Genomic DNA, 19,533 nt, shown 5'->3' with positions numbered 1-19,533 from the left:
CATGAGAAAAATAATTTGTATGATCTTTCTACATGGAATTTCAATGATTTAATTCAGAAAGCATGAGTCAAAATTTTTACATCACTTTCATTTTTAAGAAAAACACAGGGCAAGATTTGTATTGAAACCGTACCTTGTTTTTTGTTTCTTTAACATCTGTTAAATTTACCACAGCCGATAGTGAAGTAAACTGAATTACAATAACTATTTTCAGAGTATTTTCCCTGTCATACTTCATGGCAACGTTTTCAATTTAAAACACGCATTTATCACTGAGAAATTCCAATTTCAGAGTTACTGATCTTTCTGATTATAAAACAAGTTTCATATTGCATGTATCCTTGTAACAATCACAATAAATCCCACCCGCAGCTTTTTTTTTGTGTATTTTATGATTGATTAACAATGCTACAACCTAATAAAACATCAAAACAAATGATGTTTATTCTTCAGACTGTAAAATTGTCATCTTAGTGAGACATGACACTCTGCAATTTGTTGCAAAGATATAAAAATTAAAATAAAAAAATATTATACAATATCAAATTATTTAATCATATACAAATTACATACAAATTAGTTTAAAATACTTAACAACAAACTTATCTTGAAAGTTAGGCTAGCCAACAAGAAATATTAAATCCAACATAAGTATTTAAGAGGCTGATTCCTTTGCCTAATTCCCAAGAGATACTGTATAGATAACCCTGCTTGATCAGAAATGCTCTACCAGGTACATGTATCTCCTCACACTTAACTCATAAATTTCTCTCTAATTTGACATGCAATTTTCTATTATCAAAATTCTCCTTGACCAGTGCTTGTTAATTACACACATGGGAGAGTTGAAATTTCTCTTCTAACATTACATCTGTTATAGATTGCTGTAAAGTATATAATGAAAAAATAAGTATTTTCTTGATTTAACATTTTTTAAAATAGGAATACTGCAATACTCTAACATCTTTTGGGATTGTGTAATTTAAAAGTTAAAAGACATTTTTTAAAAAAATTATTTTACTTATATTAAAGGTCACAGTGACCTTTAAGTAGAGTGCGACACACCTTCTACCTAAGATGCATGAATTGGCCAAGCTTCATGATTTTAGGTCTAATAGTTTTCTAGTTATGAGCTAGACAGGATTTTTCCATATTTGGCCATAGCATCCTAATTAAAGGTCAGAGCGACCTTCTTTCAATGTGCAACACACCTTCTACCCAAGATGTATCAGCTGGCAAAGTTTGATAATTCTAGGCCTAATAGTATTAAAGTTAGGAGTCGGACACGAAAAAGCTTACAGACAGATAAACAGACGGACATGAACGGCATAACATAATCATCTAAGTACATTAAATATTCTTAACTAAGAAAAAGGTATAAAACCATTCAATAAATTATTCTAAGAAAATCAGAAAATTTAAGTTTAATCTCCTTAGCAACGCATAGAAATTCTTTTCGAACAAAGAGTACGCTTTTTTGTGATGGAAGTGTTTAGTTCGACTACTATATTACATCATACTAATTTTGTCAAAGTCATTTTGTAAATAGATATTGAATAGCTATGTCGACATCATTGCACATTGTCTATACATGTATGTTTCGTTTTCATAGGCGTCGGAACCGGGGGAGGGGGTAGGGAGGACTTAGCTTCCCATTTTTTGGCAAGATAGACGTAATGTAGGCATTGAAAATTGGGGTTTTTTTTGTCGGTTTAGCCCCCCACTTTCAATAAGTCCCCCCCCCCCCCCTCACTTCCAATTTGCTTCCGACGCTTATGGTTTTGATAATGATTTATGAGATACAAATATTCTATATCACAGAGTCTGACACATCTGTTTCAAATTTGGATATTTTACGAGAAAAAAGACGTTAATGGTAACCTTACAATAAACCTTTATGATAAACGTGATGACTTCAACATTTCTATCGTCAGCTTCCCTTACTTTTTTGGCAATATACCCTTATCACCTGTATATGTTGTTTTTGTCTCCCAATTGATTCGATATGCAAGAGCATGCTGTAGAACAATTTCAAACGAAGCAAGCTATTGACAAACAAGTTGATGAACAAGGATATAAACAGTCTCGTTTGAAGTAATCATTTCGCAAGTACTATGGTCGATACAGTGACCGTATCATCAAATACAATCTATCATTAGGTCTAATGCTGACTGACGTTTTTCATACTTGTTAGGCCATTATTTACACACTGAATTTTCAAGGAATTCTTTCGTTTATCCGATCATGACAAGGAGCACACGGGGAATGTGACCGGTCGACAGGGGGATACTTACTCCTCCATGGTGCATGATCCCGCGCCTATGATGTTTTTGGAGGTCTGTGTTTACTCTGCTCCCGATTTGTATTCTTTAAATGGACTATGGGCTTGAATACTGTTCGTTATCTCCAGATTTCATCTTCACAATTTACAATTATTATATTTTAAAAACAACATCCGATTCTTGTTTCCATGTTTGCGATCTGGTGTAAAAAAAAAAAAAAAAAAAAAAAAAAAAAAAAAAAAAAAAAAAAAAGTCTCTTTCTGTGACCTCCAATTTAACAATTAGATGCATTGATGATGTTTTGTAAATTAACAATATTCATTCAAACATTGATTCGATACGTCCCATGAAACTCAATAACAGACACCAGAGAGTCTGACACATAACATATATGGATGTTTTACTCAAGAAAGACATTGATGGTAAACTAACACCTAAGCTTAAAAGTTTATGATTAACGTGATGACTTCAACTCTTTTATCGTCAACTTCCCTTATTTATGTAGACATAATTATATCATTTTCAACTGCATATATAAAGTTTATATAGCCAGTGGATTCGATGAGCAGGAGCACGTTTCGTATGAACAATTTCTAAAACGACACTGTGTAGAAACGGACTAAGGTAAAGTGCGTTACCATAGTCCAAGATGGCGATAGGCAAAAACGCTTCAAATTTTCTCGTACAAATATTGGTGATTTCTAGCGTAAATGTTTTTCTTTATTTTGCACCAATTTGTCGGACAGTTTCAGTTTTACATGCTCGCGTAGAGATTGTTTTCAACTTAAGCGTCAAAGTTTTGCTGAAGATTAGGGTAAAGTTTTTTGAACGAGTTATTTACGATTAGGGTGAAGTTTTTTCGAGACTAGGGTAAAGTTATTTATTCTACAACCTGATTGTGCACAATTCTGATTTTTAACTGCTTTTTACAATTAATAAAGTTGAAAAAGGCTTTCTCGAAAATGTTTAAGAACTGTTGCTCAAACAAAGAAGTCATACAGATTGTAATTTTCTTTTAATAACCCCAATTTTCATACAAAATATTACTCTTATTGTGAATGTTATATTTTCCGTTTCATGTACATATATTATTTTATTGTTAAATAAATATATATGTATAATGATGTAATTTAATTTTTTGTATTTAACTTTAAGTATTGTTATCTGTATAAATCTAAATCTACTTTTCATCTTTTAATTTCTACTTTGGGCGAAATCATCGAAAATTAGTCAACATCCTATGTATAATTTGCATTTGTTGGTATTCGACATTAACGGTATGCTGCTCGAGTTATATCCACTTTGCGGGTAATTGAAACAAACTTTTATCAACTGTAATGCGAAAATAACGAACAATAATCATGCTCAAAGTCCAATTAAACAATACAGATTGTGAGCAGAGCAAACAAGGACCTCTGAAAACATCAGAGGTGAGATCAGGTGCCGGGGGGGGGGGGGGGGGGGGGAGTAGGCAACATCTTTCGATCGGTCACCTTCGCCACGTACCCTTTCTTCTAATCGAATAAAAGGAAAATGTGTTCAGAATGCAGTAAGAAAATAATGAACTAACAATTTATATGAAAGACGTCAGTCAACATTCGAGCTAACAACATTATATGTTTGCTAACAAGATCATTTAATTGACCATAGAACTTGCTAAATGCTGGTTTTAAACGAAATTGTTGATACCCCTTGAGTCATCAACTTATTCGTCAGCAGTCTGCCTCGTTTTTCAAAATTGTCCATACGAAATCAAGCTCTTGCTGATCGAATCCACTGGAGACGTTAACCCTATATGCAGGTGATAATGGTTTATTGCTACAAAAATAAGGGAAGTTGATGATAGGAAGAGTTGGAGTCATCACGTTTATCATCAACATTTAAGCTTACATGTAGGTCTTATAGTTTACCATCAATGTCTTTCTTGAGTAAAACATCCAAATATGTACATGTAATGTGTCAGACTCTGTGGTGTCTTTTATTGAGTTTAATGAGACATATCGAATAAATGAAAATGAATATTGTTTATTGACAAAACATCATCAATATATCTTATTGTTAAATTGAGGGTCACAGCAAGAGACTTCTTTTTTACACTTGATTGCAAACATGGAATTTGTTTTATAGTGTAATAATGTAAATATGAAGATATCACACATTAATCAATCTCATAAATCCGCTAACAAAACGAAACATGTACATGTATAGATAATGTGTAATGATGACGACATAGTTCTATCAATATCTACGTGTATTTACAAAATGATATGATTTTGACAAATATGATTTAATACTAGTACAGTAGTCGAACTAAACACCTCCATCAAAAAGGAGCGCACACTTTGTTCGGAAAGAATTTCTATGCGTTGCTAAAGAGATTTAACTCAAGTGTTCTGATTTTCTAAGAATTATTTATTGAATTGTAGAATACCAAATGGTTTTTCCAAGTAAAGAATATTTTAAGTACTTATGTGCAATTTTTATGAAAAAAAGAAAAATTACACAACTTTTCTGAATCTAAGCCCAGATTAATCTGCATTTATCTTCCTCTTGGCTAACTGGTTTACAAAAGTTTCCTCAATAGATAAAGCAAAGTTTATTTTTGTCCGTTTTTCTCAATCTAGGGTTAAGAGTAAACGTGCTAGTTAAATAACATTTTCTGTATATTATGCAAATCTAAACACAAAAAAGTAATCGAGAGAGAGAGAGTATACAAATAAGTTAATGACACAAGGATATCAACCATCTTGTTTAAAGTCAACATTTCGCAAATTCCATGGTTGATACAATGATCTTGTTTGAAAATAGAATCTATCGTTACATGTTGATTGAAGTCTTTTATACGAATTCTTACGCTATTTTTTTTACCTGAACATGATAAAGAATACACGGCAGGTTTGAACGGTCGACAAGGTATACTCACTCCTCCATAGACCTGATCTCACCTCTGTTTTCACTTTTCAGATGTCCGTATTTGCTCTGCTCATAATTTGAATTGTTTGAATTGAATTTTGAGCATGATTTCTCTTCGTTATTTTCACCGTTCACGGTAGCTCAGTCGGTAGAGCGCTCGCTCCGTGATCGGGAGGTCCTGAGTTCAAATCTCGGCCGCGACTGACCTAAGTCGATAAAAATGGGTAGCAACTGTTCCTTCGCCATGCGCTCGGCACTTTGAAGTGAAAGTTGCGGGTCCTTCGGAAGAGACCTTAAAAACCGAGGCCCCGTGTCACGGCAGGCGTTGGCACGATAAAGATCCCTCACTGCTCAATGGCCCTGAGTGCCGAGTAAAGGTCAAAATTTGAAGCCCTTCACCGGTGTATGGTGACGTCTCTATATGAGTGAAGAATTCTCGAATGGGACGTAAAACAACATACAATCAATCAATCAATCGTTATTTTCACATTTCATTGATGACACTTTAATTGATCTGTAGATACATATAATTAAAAAGGTTTTTTTTTTGTCCTATCTAAATCAGCAGAGCACTGTTTTCAAGACTCAATTTGTTTTATAAACAAGAACAAAAACTGATTTGAACAAAAGTACGCCATTATGCTCTTCCAGAAATTGTCAGTGCACTGAGAATTTTTCAATTACATAGTGCTTGGTGCAATGAATTATGATTTTGCAGGTAGAGTGTGTTTTGAGTCTACTTAAACAGCTTTTTTTAAACTGAAACAAGCAAAATGACATTTTACATATGCTTTACCATAATTCCTGTTCACAAATTCTTTAGCCTAGTCGTATATTTGCGTTACCATAATCTTGTTCAAATTTTCTACTCGTAATTTAGCTTTTATTAGAGCAGATCATGCAAATCTTTTGCCATAGTTACGTACTTCTGTTTGACATATTTAAAATGAAGCCACCCATTCTATAATGGAAGCCTGCATAATGCATAAACTAAGTGCCAAATAATCGAAGCGAATTTGCCTGTCGCCATCTTGGACTAGGGTAACGCACTTTACCCTAGTCCGTTTCTACACTGTGAACGAGGCAAACTTCTGACGAATAAGTTGATGAACAAGGGTATCAAAAATTCTGTTTAACGCTAACTTTTCGCAAATTCTATGGTCAGTGCAATGATCTTGTTAGCAAATATATTATGTAGTCAGCTCGAATGTTGTATTTCATATAAATTTTTAGTTCATTATTTTCTTACTGGATTGTGAACATTTTCCGTTTATCCGATTTAACCAAAGAATACGTGGCGGAGGTGACCGATCGAAAGATGATGCCTTCTTCCAATGGACCTGATCTCACGTCTGATGTTTTCAGAGGTCCTTGTTTGCTCTGCTCACAATTTGTATTGTTTAAATGGACTTTGATCTTGATAACTGGTTATTATTTTCGCATTTCAGTTTATTTCAATTACCCGCAATGGGGATTTAATTCGGTCAAAATTCCGTTACTGTCGAGTACCAACGATGATACCAATGATATTTTCGTTGATTTCATCCAAGTGGGGATTAAAAGATGCAAAGTAGATTTTGATTTATACAAGAAACAATACTTAAAATGAAATCAAATACTGTTACAGTATATTAATTACATTATTTATACATGTATATTTATTTAACAATAAAATAATATATGTAAAATGAAACGGAAAATATAACGTTCATAATAAGAGTGATATTAAGTATGAAAATTGTGGTTATTAAAAAAATGCAAACGGTATGACCTCTTAGTGGAGTGGAAGCAACAGTTCTTGAACATTTTTGAGAAATCCTTTTCCAACTATATGAATTGAATAAAGCAGTTAAAAAATCAAAATCGTGCACAATCAGGTTGTAGAATAAATAACTTTACCCTAGTCTCGAAAAAACGTTACCCTAATCGTAAATAAATAGTTCAGAAACTTTACCCTAATCTGCAGCAAAACTTTGACGTGCATTTTCTTTTTAATTACGCGAAAGTTGAATACAATCTCCAAGCGAGCATGTACAACTGAAGCTGCCCGAGAGATTGGTGCAAGATCAAGTAAAGCTTTATGCTAGAAATCCCCGATATTTGTACGAGAAAATTTGATGAGTTCTTGCCTATCACCATCTTGGACTAGGGAAACGCATTTTACCCTAGTCCGTTTCTACACAGTGCTATATCAATATTTTGTAAATAAATAACTAAGTTCAACAGCTGGTATTTTTCGTGAATTTTTTCAAAAATTTAAATCCAAGTAATATGCACATCTCTGATATATGCTCAATTGATCTGTAAAATTAAAAGATTTCTTATCTTGAAAGCTGTAGGAGATACCTGGACAAATAGGGTACCCTATATGTAATATTTTGCAAAAAAGCAAAAAGTTCAAAAGCTGGAATTTTTCATATAATAATATCATCTAAAATTTAAAATTCAAGCAGCATGAATATTTCTAATATATGTCCAATTGATCTGCAAAATAAGAAGTTCGTATCTTGAAAGCTGTAGGAGCAGTTTTCCGGACAAATGTGGTATTTTTCATATAAATTTAAATTTAAACCGTAACGGTAGCTCAGTCGGTAGAGCGCTTGCTCCGTGATCGGAAGGTCTGTATTCGAATCACGGCAGCGACTGACCTAAGTCGATAAAAAAAAATAGGTAGCAACTGTTCCTTCACCAAGGAACTTAAAAGTGAAAGTCGCGGGTCCTTCGGATTAGACCTTAAAAACCGAGCCTCCGTGTCACGGTTGGCGTTAGCACGATAAAGAACCCTCACTGCTCAATGACCCTGAGTGCCGAGTAAATGTCTAAATTTGAAGCCCTTCACCGGTATATGGTGACGTTTCTATAGGAGTGAAAAATTCTCGAATGGGACGTAAAAACATAAAACAATCAATCAATCATTTAAATTTAAAATCCAAGCAATATTCATATTTCTGATACATGTCCAATTAATCCGCAAACTTCCTATAATGAAAACTGCAGAAAAAGTTATCCGGGCAAATGGGGTACACTGTATGGAATATTTTGTTTAAAAATGACTATTAGAAGTTCAAAAGCTGGTATTTTTCTCATAAGTTATCAAAAATTAAGATCCAAGCAGTCTGCTAATCTCTAATATATGTACATATATTATGTAATATATTGTCTGCAAATTAAAAAAAATTCCTATCTTGAAAACTGAGAGGAGTTATCCGGACAAATGATGTACCCTTTTGGCAGCCGCCAGCCCGCCATTTTACCATTTCAATAATCGGATTTTTCCTATGGAAAACCTAGTTAAGAACTAAAAATTAAACAATCTTCCACTATACATAATTTTACACCAGGTATGACTGATTAAGAGGGGTATATCTAGTGATCAGTGATTTATAGAATGTGGTCTCAGAAATTGTAATATTGTACATTATCACAAATAAGCAGAATATTATTTGCAATGTCATGGTGAGTAAAACACAAGATGAAGTCAGTTATATTCGTACGTGCACTTTAGTTCTAAAGGCTAACAGGATCTCACATTTCCTCCCCCAGCCTACATACATCCCCACTCTCCAAAAAAATCCCTTCTCCCAAGTTTTCTACCCTGTGGAGGGCCATCTCTCATCTAAAAATAAATTTAATTTTGTAAAGGAATCTTTTTATTTTCTTTTTTGCATAATACTTCCATGAATTATATACTAGGTTAAAAAGTGTTTTAAAAAAAAGGAGCACGTACGATGATAATTAAATACTGATATTTAAGTGCAAATAATAATTGTCATACAAAGCTGATTTTCTGATAGAAAATACTGTTTTGAACAAATGAATGGATATTGAATATTTATGTTGGATAATTGGATCAAAGTAAAACCTGTATCCCTGTCCTCCCCTTCAACTCATTATGTACATATTTTTTCAATGTTGGTAGTGATGCTGGTGTTGATGTCTTTTACCCTCAACTGTGAGTTCATTTCTGAATTTTCAGAATAGAGTCTGATGGTGTAATAACACACCAGAAAAATCTAAAAATAAAGTTTGATAAACGACTGAATGACTGAAATGCAAGAAAAAAGGAGCATTTAAAAAAAAAACAGGTGCTTTATCTCGTAGTTTCTGTATAGCCCCTTGAATGTTTGTAACATCTACAACTGTTTTGTCTCTTGATAACAGACTGATTTAATTTGTTTCAAAAATGAAGTGCACTACCACAGAATTTTATCAGCATATTCAATTTCTTTTTTCTGTATGTTTTCCTTCAAGTAAACAGTTTATGGATCGAAAGGTCACTTTTAAGTGACCATTTTTAGAGCTGTTGAATGAAATATATGGAGATAACGAACAGTATTCAAGCTCAAGTCCATTAAACAATACGAATGTTAGAGCAGAGCAAACACGGACCTCTAAAACATCAGAGGTGGGATCAGGTGCCATGGAGGAGTGAGCATCCCCTGCCGCCCGGCCACACCCGCCGTGTGCTCCTTGTCATGATCGGGAAATAACGGAAAAATCCGTCGACAATTCATTGTGTATATAATGACCTAACAATTAGTATGAAAAACGTAAATCAGCATTTGACTTAATGATAAATTGTATTTGCTGACAATGTCATTGTATCGACCATAGAACTTGTTTATCAATACTTACCTCTTTTAGGAAATTGTTCATATGTAGAGCATGCTCTTGCGTATCGAATCAACAGAGAGATATAAACCCCGTATGCAGGTGATGAAAGTATATTGCTGCATAAGTAAGAGAAGTTGACGATTGAAAAGTTTAAATCATTATGTTTATCATAAAGCTTGGTTGTTAGATTATCATTAACGTCTCTTTCTAGTAAAATATCCAAATATGAAACAGATGTGCCAGACTCTGTGGTATCTTTTGTTCGAAGCTCACCGGGATATATCGTATCGTACGATTTTGAACAAATTAAGCTTCAAATGAATACAAAAATAGGTCTGATAATAACGGGGCGCAATTGGTACCCATGGGAATTCCAATAGATTGTTGGAAGACCTGGTCTCCAATAACCACATAGATATTGTCAATCAGAAACTCATGCATCTTTTTAATATCTACTTTAGCGTACTTGTGTGTACAATCAGAATGTTTTTTAACAAAATAATTTTGCAAATAACCAATGACAAGGTAAGCAAATTTACGAGTTTCGTTTTTATAGAAAAAGCAGCTGCAAATGATATCAAAAAGCCTGGTCTTTAATTTATCGTGGGGAATGGTTGTATATAAAGTTGAAAAATCGTATGTTTTTATGTTGTTGATTTTGGTAAAAATTTGTGATATCAAATTTTCCAAAAGTTCCTTGGATTTTTTAAGTATCCACATCTGATTTACACCACTTCTCGAATATATTGTTGCACAGTACTCCTGAAGTTTCTCCTTTACTACTGTTAATATTTTAGTGAGGAGTAAAGAAAGAGCTTGGTAGATCATTTACTGGAACCCGCTATGTATCTTTGTTTGTAAAGATTTTTACTGTTTTATGAATTTCGGAATCCAATATAGAAATTATTCAAATTCATGTTGGTTGTTGGGAATATTAAAAATATTCAAAACTGACATATGGTTTTGAAGAATTTCCTCCTTAGAAAGGGAGCTATGAGTATAAGTTGGATTACCTCTTGTAGTTTAAATAATGAGCCTTAGAAACAAACTTAAGTCAATGTTGTTAACTGCTTTATCAGCAGGGACCAGTACATACTGATCGTGTAATCTATTTAATTCTTTTTTCACTTCTGAATAATTGAACACAGAAGGATAGTTGGTTTTCCTTTTGCCCCTCAATCGCTTAATGCGAGATTTCAACATACATCAGATACATTTAACTGTTTAATACATTCTGACAATGTGTCAAGGTCTTCTTTTTCATGTCTGGCGCAATCTACCAGAGAATCCATTATATTTCAGAAATTATGATTTTAAAAAAGATATTAAATGGCTGTAGTAAAATTTGTGGAAATATGCTCTTTTTAAATTAAATAAAGCTCAAGAAACGTAAATTAATTTGTTTAAAGAGTTTGGTAAAATACAAAGAAGGACAACTTAACTTTCAGGTGATAAAAAAGCTTAGGTAACGATCACTTGTATGCGCCATAGAAAATGAAGCATAAGACTTTTCATAAAATTGCATTTTTAAATTATACCTATTTATATATCAATATAGCGGCTAATCTGTCCGGTACATGTGTATATATAAGGATACTAAGTGAATACCTGAATTAAAAACAATAGGTTTGTAACTTATTTTTTGAGTCTAGATTTGATGGAAGAAGAACATACTTCGATTAAATATAAAACCCTATTCCTTATTATTTTAATATCTGACTAAGTTCTCTCTCTCTCTCTCTCTCTCTCTCTCTCTCTCGGTATTCCTTTTTGCACCCCCGCTTGAAAAGCGGATGTATATATAGAGCTGGGAGTGTCCGTCCTTCCGTCCGAACTCTGTACGTCCGTAACACCTGGGGGTACCAATCTCTAATCCGCAATTTAATTAGACTTTCACAGAATATTTATTACATAGTGTGAAACTTCTATTTTAAAGATATTTGGGGTGTCTCATAGCAAAACATGGACACTGGTATTTTTTCTATATTATTTGGGTACACATCTCATCCTCAACTCCTTCTATACCACTAAAAAATTAATAAAACTTTCAAAGTGTCATTGGGCACTCCCATTTTATGTTTCGATCGGACATATATTTGGGGTTCCCATAGCAAAACAAGGCCTCTGTTTCTCTATAATATTGCGGTACCCATCTCTTTTATCTGCAACCCTTCCTATACCACTGTATAAAATCTAAAGAAAAAAAATACAAAGTGCCATTGTGTGCCAATTATTTTATATTTTTTCGGGTTTCCCATCGCAAAAAGTGGAGTTTCCTCAAATTGCAGCGAGTGGCTGTGAGCTCGCAGTACCTCTAGTTTCTTTCGTCACCTTTATTACTTAAAGAATGGATATTTTATCTTATTTTATATTATTTTAATAAAATAAACCATGTATTATTTTAATAATTTGATCGATCTAATATATATTTATGCGTAATGCAATGATATGCTAATGATATCTTTAAATTTGAATATAATATCTTTTTATCCTAACCAAAAACGGTTTGCATTCGCATGACGTAACTTAACAGTGCAGTGCCGCCATGTCACCATATTACAGGTACAGAGCTATTCATTAAGAGTGCATCTGGCTCGTATGTGTATAATCAGCTGAATATACTAGAGAGTTCAGAAAACAAGGAAATGACTACTCAAACAGGTTGGTAACATTACTTTTTTGAGCTAAGGAATATGTACAATTTCAGGATATTGATCTAACCACATTTATAGTTGAACGTTTAACGCTCCACTTATGTTTTTTTTTAGAATATACACATTGTATATATAAAGCCACTTAGTTTAATGTAAAGGTAAATGCATTGCGTCCAATTGGAACGAAACTCCCCCTTTTTGAAGTCACGAAAGTATTTTACAAAAGTTTTATTTGTTTATTTATTTATTTATTTATTTATTTATTTATTTTTAGAAATATACGTTTGTAAAACCTTTTTTCCAGTAGTGATATGTCAACATGCCTTATGAGAACGAATTTTACTCGTGTAAATCAAATAATTATGTACATAATAAGCAAGGGCACCTGAAGTGTGAAGATCAGACATTCTTCATATCTCTTGATACACCATCATGACAATTCCTAAATATATAATGAACCTATAGTTCTCAAAAGTATGTAATTTCCCGTCAACTTCATCTTTATGTCGTTCTGTGCAACCAGTTTTTAAGGTTAAGGAATTGGCCATATCCACAAATAATGAAAATTCACATGGTAACAAAAATTTGTAAACAAACAGGCTAGGGGATCCCCCGCTTCGAGACATAGTTTCGCTAACATTCTGTCAGGAAGATATCCCACTGGAATTTTTGTCCCCAGTTTTTGCGAAAGCGAGAGGACATTAATCTGAATCGTTTGTCTGTCTGTCTAGCTGTCTGTCTGTTATTCAGTCTTTCACAAAACCTTAATTCTTCGGTCATGACTTTTCAATGAGAAAAAATTGGGCTTTCAATTTCACATGTGCATTACCTGTGACAAGACCTTTCCAAATGAACTATGTGTATGTATATTTTACTTTGGTGTTTCAGCATCTGTGTTGTATTTCTAAAATTTGACATCTCTCCCTCTTCTGTCCCACATTTCAATGACAGTATTGTAAGATTTACGTTCAAGGCAGTATGTACCTGTATGAACGAAAAATACCCGTTACCAGACAGCAAGCCCAAGAACCAAATGCAAAGACAAAAGAAAGAGACACTAATACCAGACAGGTGACCCAGGAACCAGAAACAGGTGCAATAGAAAAAGACAGTAACAGATTTGAAATGGGGGTAATCTAAACGCGGCAATTCAGGAACTAATTACTGGAAAAGACAAACGGGGAAAACACCGACACAGCTTTTAAACCCAAGAAACTATCCGGAACAAGAAAATGACATTAACATTTGGATCTCTCTGTTTAAAAGCTGGAACAAGATTTCCGGTATTGCAACAGATGCGAAAGCAATAATTTTTGATGTGCTGAAATTGCTAGCCAGATTCCGATATCAACTGGCTGAAGACTCTAGAGTTTGCGTCTGCAAACAAATAATATGATCAACTAGCTGAGCACTTTAACAGTAAAACACCTATATGGCTTTTGGAACAAACTCTATGGAGCCCGACCATGTCAAAGTCGGAAACTTTGGAAGTCACCAAAGACATTGAGAGGGTTTGTACCAGACTTCAAAAGTCAGAAAGGCAGAAGATGACGGCTTTCGTCAGAGGCCTGCCATCAAACATCAGAATTCATGTTGTGCAGAAGAACCCACAAACTTGTGAAGATACGACGAAGATAGCCCGTCTGGCTCAAGAAGCAAGCTCCTTGGAAACAGCTAAGCAAACTCCAAAGGATCTAGAATCTATCGTCACTGCGCAAAGTGCATTAAAGAGTTTACCAAGGCCGTGGACGCGCTTCAAACACAGTCCACCGTGTGTCCGGTAGGAGAAGTAGCGTCAAGAGATGCACACGTACTAGTTGTTTCAGGAAGGGCCATTCACCATGCGAATGCCGTTCTTATTATCGAAAACAAGTGCTGAAATTTGACTAGTGCTTTATACAGTAGTAAAACAATGGGGGAAAGTCATTATTTTACATTTTATTTTATCTACACAAATCTTTATTATGATTTGTTTATGTGAATTAATTTCAGTGCTACTGAATTACGGTACCCTTCGGTTTCTTTGTGTATAAAATGGTGGTGTTCGCGTTTTTATTTTACAAAACCGTGCTTCTCATAAGAAATAAAGGAGACAAAATTCAATTGATGTAAATTTTTGTGACATGCTTTACCTTTGACAATTTTTTTCAGAATTTGTCAGATTTTTTACCTCATACCTTGAAGTTAAACCTACATTTAGAAGAAATTAAACATTGGTAATAAGTTTCAAATAAAAGATTAGGCGCTGTGTGCACTGTGACAAGGCCATTTCAAAAGTACTATAATTTTTACCCCTTGACCTTCTCCATGAAGTTTAACCTATTTACCTAAAATATTAACATTGGTCAAAAGGTTTAATGAGATGACAGGGTATTCATATTTCACATAAGTATTACCTTTGACAAAATCTCTCCTAATGTACACAAGTGTTTTACCTCATGCGTTGACCTTCAAGTTTAAACTTCTTCTTAAAAAATAAATTGATAATAACTTTTGATGTAGGCAAGGTATGGCTTTCATAGTTTATACGTATATCACCTGTTATAATACCTTTCAGAATTCGAAAGTCATTATTTTTCATTTAATGGCCTTGACCTAGATCTACCTTTCAAAAATGTTAACTTTCGCCGTAACTTGTGCATCTGAAACAACAGAGCCTTATATATATATATATATATATATATATATATATATATATATATATATATATATATATATATATATATTTCGCATGCATTACTTGTGACAAGACCTTTTGGAATACATTATAAATTTTAACCTCAAATCCTTGACCTTGAAGCTTCACTTCAGGTACCTTTGCTAATAACCATTCTAATTATTGTCGAATTGATTGTTTGCTTTGTGATATTTTCAAATCTACACACAGTTTGACCTAAACTGTGTCTTAAAATATAGAGTTTAAACTAAATACTTTCAGGGGTGGTTTATCTGCACATAAATCCCGACCAAGGCATCACTGCACCATATACACTGGTTAATGTGGATGAACGTGGAAACGTTATCCAGGTAAAGTAAGAAGAAAGTAAATACCCGTATAGGCAAAATTTTTAGCGTGATTTCAATTTTGGCATTATTAGCAATTGAAATTGAATATCTCTAGCAATTTATTCCGCGTTGGAGGTAAAAGTTATCTACCTTGGTATTCAGAAATCGCTAATATTACTTCTAGCTCAAAATAACCGATTTTTGAAGACAGATTTCTAAATTTACTTCTACAGTAGTTAGCCATAATTTAGTTCCCAAAATGACCGCCGATGTTTCCTTGAATCGGTTTGGCAATATTTTGTCTCATAGTTTCCCAATACGTTAAAAAACTTACCTTTCTGTATCCGGATATAAGCACCAATATCGATTTTGGTTTTAAATTTATTTTCCTAATTCTATTTCGGTTTTGTTTGTTGATACTCGTCTGCTCATGAAATGGGTCGCCGTGGAAAAGATTTGACACCGGAGATGAGAAAAGCCAACAATTACACTTATTAATGGAAACATGAATTCCAATATTTATATTGAAACTTTGGATAGATATTTGTTGTCAGTCGTAACAAAAAACTTTGGAAACCATCATTGGATCACAAGCACTTGGGGTATAGACCCCCCTTTCCATTTTTTTCTTTTTTTAAATCTGGGGTCGAGTCGCCTTTTTCCTATTTTTATATTCTAATATGCACTACATGTTATCAATAACGTAACTCTTTTGTCTCTATAAGCTGTTTTGAAATATATTGTTTTCGACTGATACATAAAAAGAGAGAAGGCTTGCAACTCTTTTCTCGTCGACTGCCTCACCTCGATTAAACTTCATCTGATTATTTATCTAAAGCATAAGAAAACATAGAATTTGCATACGTCAATAAATTTGTTACACATTCTTCTTCCTTTTCATATTTCCTTTTGATTTTTATGTGCCCCCGATTTGTAAATATTTCGAGTAAATCACCTGCATCTAGGGTAAATTTTGTTGATGTGCACCAGCTGAGACAAAAGAGTTACATTATTCATAACATATATAGTGCATATTAGAATATAAAAATAGGAAAAAGGCGACTCGACCCCAGATTTAAAAAAGAAAAAAAAATGGAAGGGGGGGGGGGGTCCATACCCCAAGTGCCTGTGCCTTGGATATTTCAAGAAGATAATACTCCTTGCCACGTATCCAGACAATGTTATGCATGGAAAGCAGACAATAATATTCCCATTTTACCTTGGCCTGCACAAAGCCCAGATAAGAACATAATAGAAAGTGCATGGAGAGTTTTGAAAATTCGCATCAAACGCCGCATAAATGAAATTAACAACAAGTCAGATCTTGAAAGAGTAGTGACTGAAATCTGGGCATCACTTCCTTTACATTATATAAAAAGCCTATATCAAAGTATTCCAAAGAGAATCAGAGCCGTAATCAAAGCAAAAGGATACATAACAAAATACTAGTAATTTAAGGTAAGTGCGTGTTGTTGTTTGCATGCTATTTAAGTTTTACATTACAACAGGCAAGTTCAACATTTAACTAAAACTGGAAACTAAATTATGGCCAACTACTGTAGCTAAAATTTTCCACTTACATGTATACATACGTAATTTACTCAAATGTATGTAGGAGAAGATGTTGAATTTTACATTGTATTTCACTGGCACTCGACAATCTTTACGATTTAATAAAAGTACCACTAATATGAGATAAACATCAGAAGACAACCTTTATTAGTACCGAAATAGGAATATTTAAAAATTTGACGTTACAGCCTCTAACACAGAATCCGTTTCGGCAAAAGACCATCAACGTTGACTTTTTTATGTGGGTACTGGCTATAATAGGAAGCATTGTAGCATGTCCTGTAGGCATATTCTCGTTAGCCTATGCATTTATGGTAAGAAAACATTAAATAATGCCTTCAATATAATTTTTTCTGAAATATTCTTCAAAAAGAGTGCTTCTCTTGACTAATTTCATAACTCAGATTATGTTATGGATAGAATTTAAGTTTGAAGCTTTAGATTGCATTGTATTAAAAGATACCGTTTAAATAATACAAATTCAATTCAACATTTATCATCTTTGTTTTGATCGTGCAGTTTCCTTTGTATAGATTGTTAAAAATTGAGCGGATTTAAATTGGTTAAAACATCATAAAAAAATTAAAATGTATTTTCTTTTCAGTCCCAAAGTGAGGCTTTTTATCCCATGAGAAGATACTACAGACTTACGGCCATCCTTGGGGCGTCCTTCGCCATATTGTGTTTTGTAATTACCCTTACAGTGACATCGGTCATGGCTGGGTTGTATAGTAAACTGAGCTAGGTCTTTTTGTGGTATTGTTTTATTATGGCAATCTCTACCGATTGTAGTTAATATATGCATATTTTGTGATCATGATCAGCATTTGTGAAGTATAATATATTAAACCAACTTTTTTGTGATGAAAATTATAAGTCACAATTCTAGTAGTTCAATTTTGATTGAACTAATTAAATAATATAATTGCCGTTTTCAAAGGTCATGGAAAGCGAAGCCCAGGATTAAAATCATTATAATGGAAAATTTTGGATTTGAATCATAGAAAAATAAAAAATAAAAAAATTTAAATGTATTGTATACAATAATAACTCATAAGGGAGTCATTTTCTGTAAGTATCCGTTAATATTAGACAGTTACTAATAAATGACTTGTCTAACCAGACACCCTTAATAAAGAACACAAGCCCATGCTTGTATATGTAAAACCATTTATACATTGTTCAGAAATTAAACACATGTAACAGTTCTTTGTTTTAGGTATGACAGAACCTAGTATTCGCCACAGAACAGGGCTCATGCCCAAAACATTTTCTGTGTCGTTGGAAACAGCATCAAAATTGTTGTACTCATGTGAATTTCTAATAATTCAACACATTTGCATAGTTTCTGTAAAACTGGCTCTGTTGAAGGTTAACAACATTTTCTGATAAAATTTGATGCTTATGAAAATATCAGTTCTAATGTTTTTCCATAATATTGATATTAATTTTTCGTATATGTTAAATGTACACACAAGAAAATGTACTAAGTTTACCTATAAAGCTTATTTGAAGAGAAGAAATATTATGTACAATTCATAAAAGGCAATATTTGATATAATTAAATGATGCTAATATGTGAGCTTTTAACATTATTTTTTTTTCATGTGCATTATATGACCTTTCGTCAAACAGTGATAGAAAGGCCCAGTGGGACGTGTGTTTAAGTTGGATTTTTATGTGTTTGAAGGGGGAGGGTTAAAGTTTCTCATATGCAAGTAAAACTCCAAGGTCAAGAGATAAAATATTGGTACCCCAAACAAAGATATTATCAAAAGGAATACACCTGTAAAGTATGAAAGCCATTGCAGCAACACTTCAGAAATTATGTTCAAAGTCAAAGTTTTTTTTCTCAAAAAAAAAGAGTATTAAACTGCAAGGTCAAAGTCATGAGGTCAAAAATATTGCTATTTAAGAAACGGTTCTATCACAAAAACCACACCTGCGAAATAAGAAAGTCATCAAGCAACAATTCAGAAACACAGCTCTAGCACCACTAAAGGCTTCAAACAGGAGGGCAAAACTCCAAGGTCAAATTCAAAATGTCATAAATGTTTATACCCAAAGAAAGTTCTCGTCACAAGAAAAACAAAGTGAAATACAAAGCCCTCGCACCAACCATTTAAAGGTTACTGCCAAGGTCAAAGTTTTTCAAAGGTTAGTCAAACTCCACAAGAATATTTGTATCCAAGGGAAGATCTTATCACAAGGATTTATCATTTGAAGTATAAAAGCCCTAGCGCCAACCGTTTAAAGTTTTGAATTAAAATTAAAGTATGATAAAAGTTTGCAAAAGTAGGTAAACTTCCAAGGTCAAGAGGTCAAGTAAGTTGGTACCCAAAGACAGGTATTTCACAGGGAACACACATGTGAAATATGAAAGTCCCAGGTCCAACCAATCAAAAGTTATTGGCAAGGTTAATATTTTTGCGGACGAACAGACAAAGCAAAATTATATGCCCCCGATTCTTCGAATACGATTCGATTACTAT

At 33.5% G+C, this 19,533-nt stretch overlaps 1 protein-coding gene across 2 annotated transcripts; it reads left to right on the top strand.

Moving 5' to 3' along the window:
- Positions 1 to 12,378: 12,378 nt before the first annotated feature.
- Positions 12,379 to 18,577, top strand: LOC133196443 (uncharacterized). 2 transcript variants are annotated; one of them, XM_061332338.1, is made up of 4 exons: positions 12,379 to 12,470; positions 15,402 to 15,481; positions 17,230 to 17,355; positions 17,646 to 18,577. In XM_061332338.1, exons 1-4 carry the CDS (start codon positions 12,455 to 12,457, stop codon positions 17,784 to 17,786), a joined length of 363 nt encoding a protein of 120 aa, XP_061188322.1. In that variant the 5' UTR covers positions 12,379 to 12,454; the 3' UTR covers positions 17,787 to 18,577. The 2 variants fall into 2 exon arrangements, with proteins under 2 accessions (XP_061188322.1, XP_061188321.1); XM_061332337.1 differs by having other exon boundaries at positions 15,402 to 15,490.
- Positions 18,578 to 19,533: the final 956 nt, after the last annotated feature.

Source organism: Saccostrea echinata, unplaced genomic scaffold (assembly GCF_033153115.1).
Source record: "Saccostrea echinata isolate AGI-Se365-2 ecotype Australia unplaced genomic scaffold, CSIRO_AGI_Sech_v1 ptg000030l, whole genome shotgun sequence".
NCBI lineage: Eukaryota > Metazoa > Mollusca > Bivalvia > Ostreida > Ostreidae > Saccostrea > Saccostrea echinata.
The sequence above is the reverse complement of the archived record's forward strand: the minus strand, read 5'-3'. Positions and strand labels throughout refer to the sequence as shown.

What these genes read in the sequence shown, in the direction of transcription:
- LOC133196443 (XM_061332337.1), top strand. An exon ending in AACGTGGAAACGTTATCCAG is followed by an intron (nt 15,491 to 17,229) that starts GTAAAGTAAGAA and finishes TTGACGTTACAG; the next exon opens with CCTCTAACACAGAATCCGTT. An exon ending in CGTTAGCCTATGCATTTATG is followed by an intron (nt 17,356 to 17,645) that starts GTAAGAAAACAT and finishes TTTTCTTTTCAG; the next exon opens with TCCCAAAGTGAGGCTTTTTA.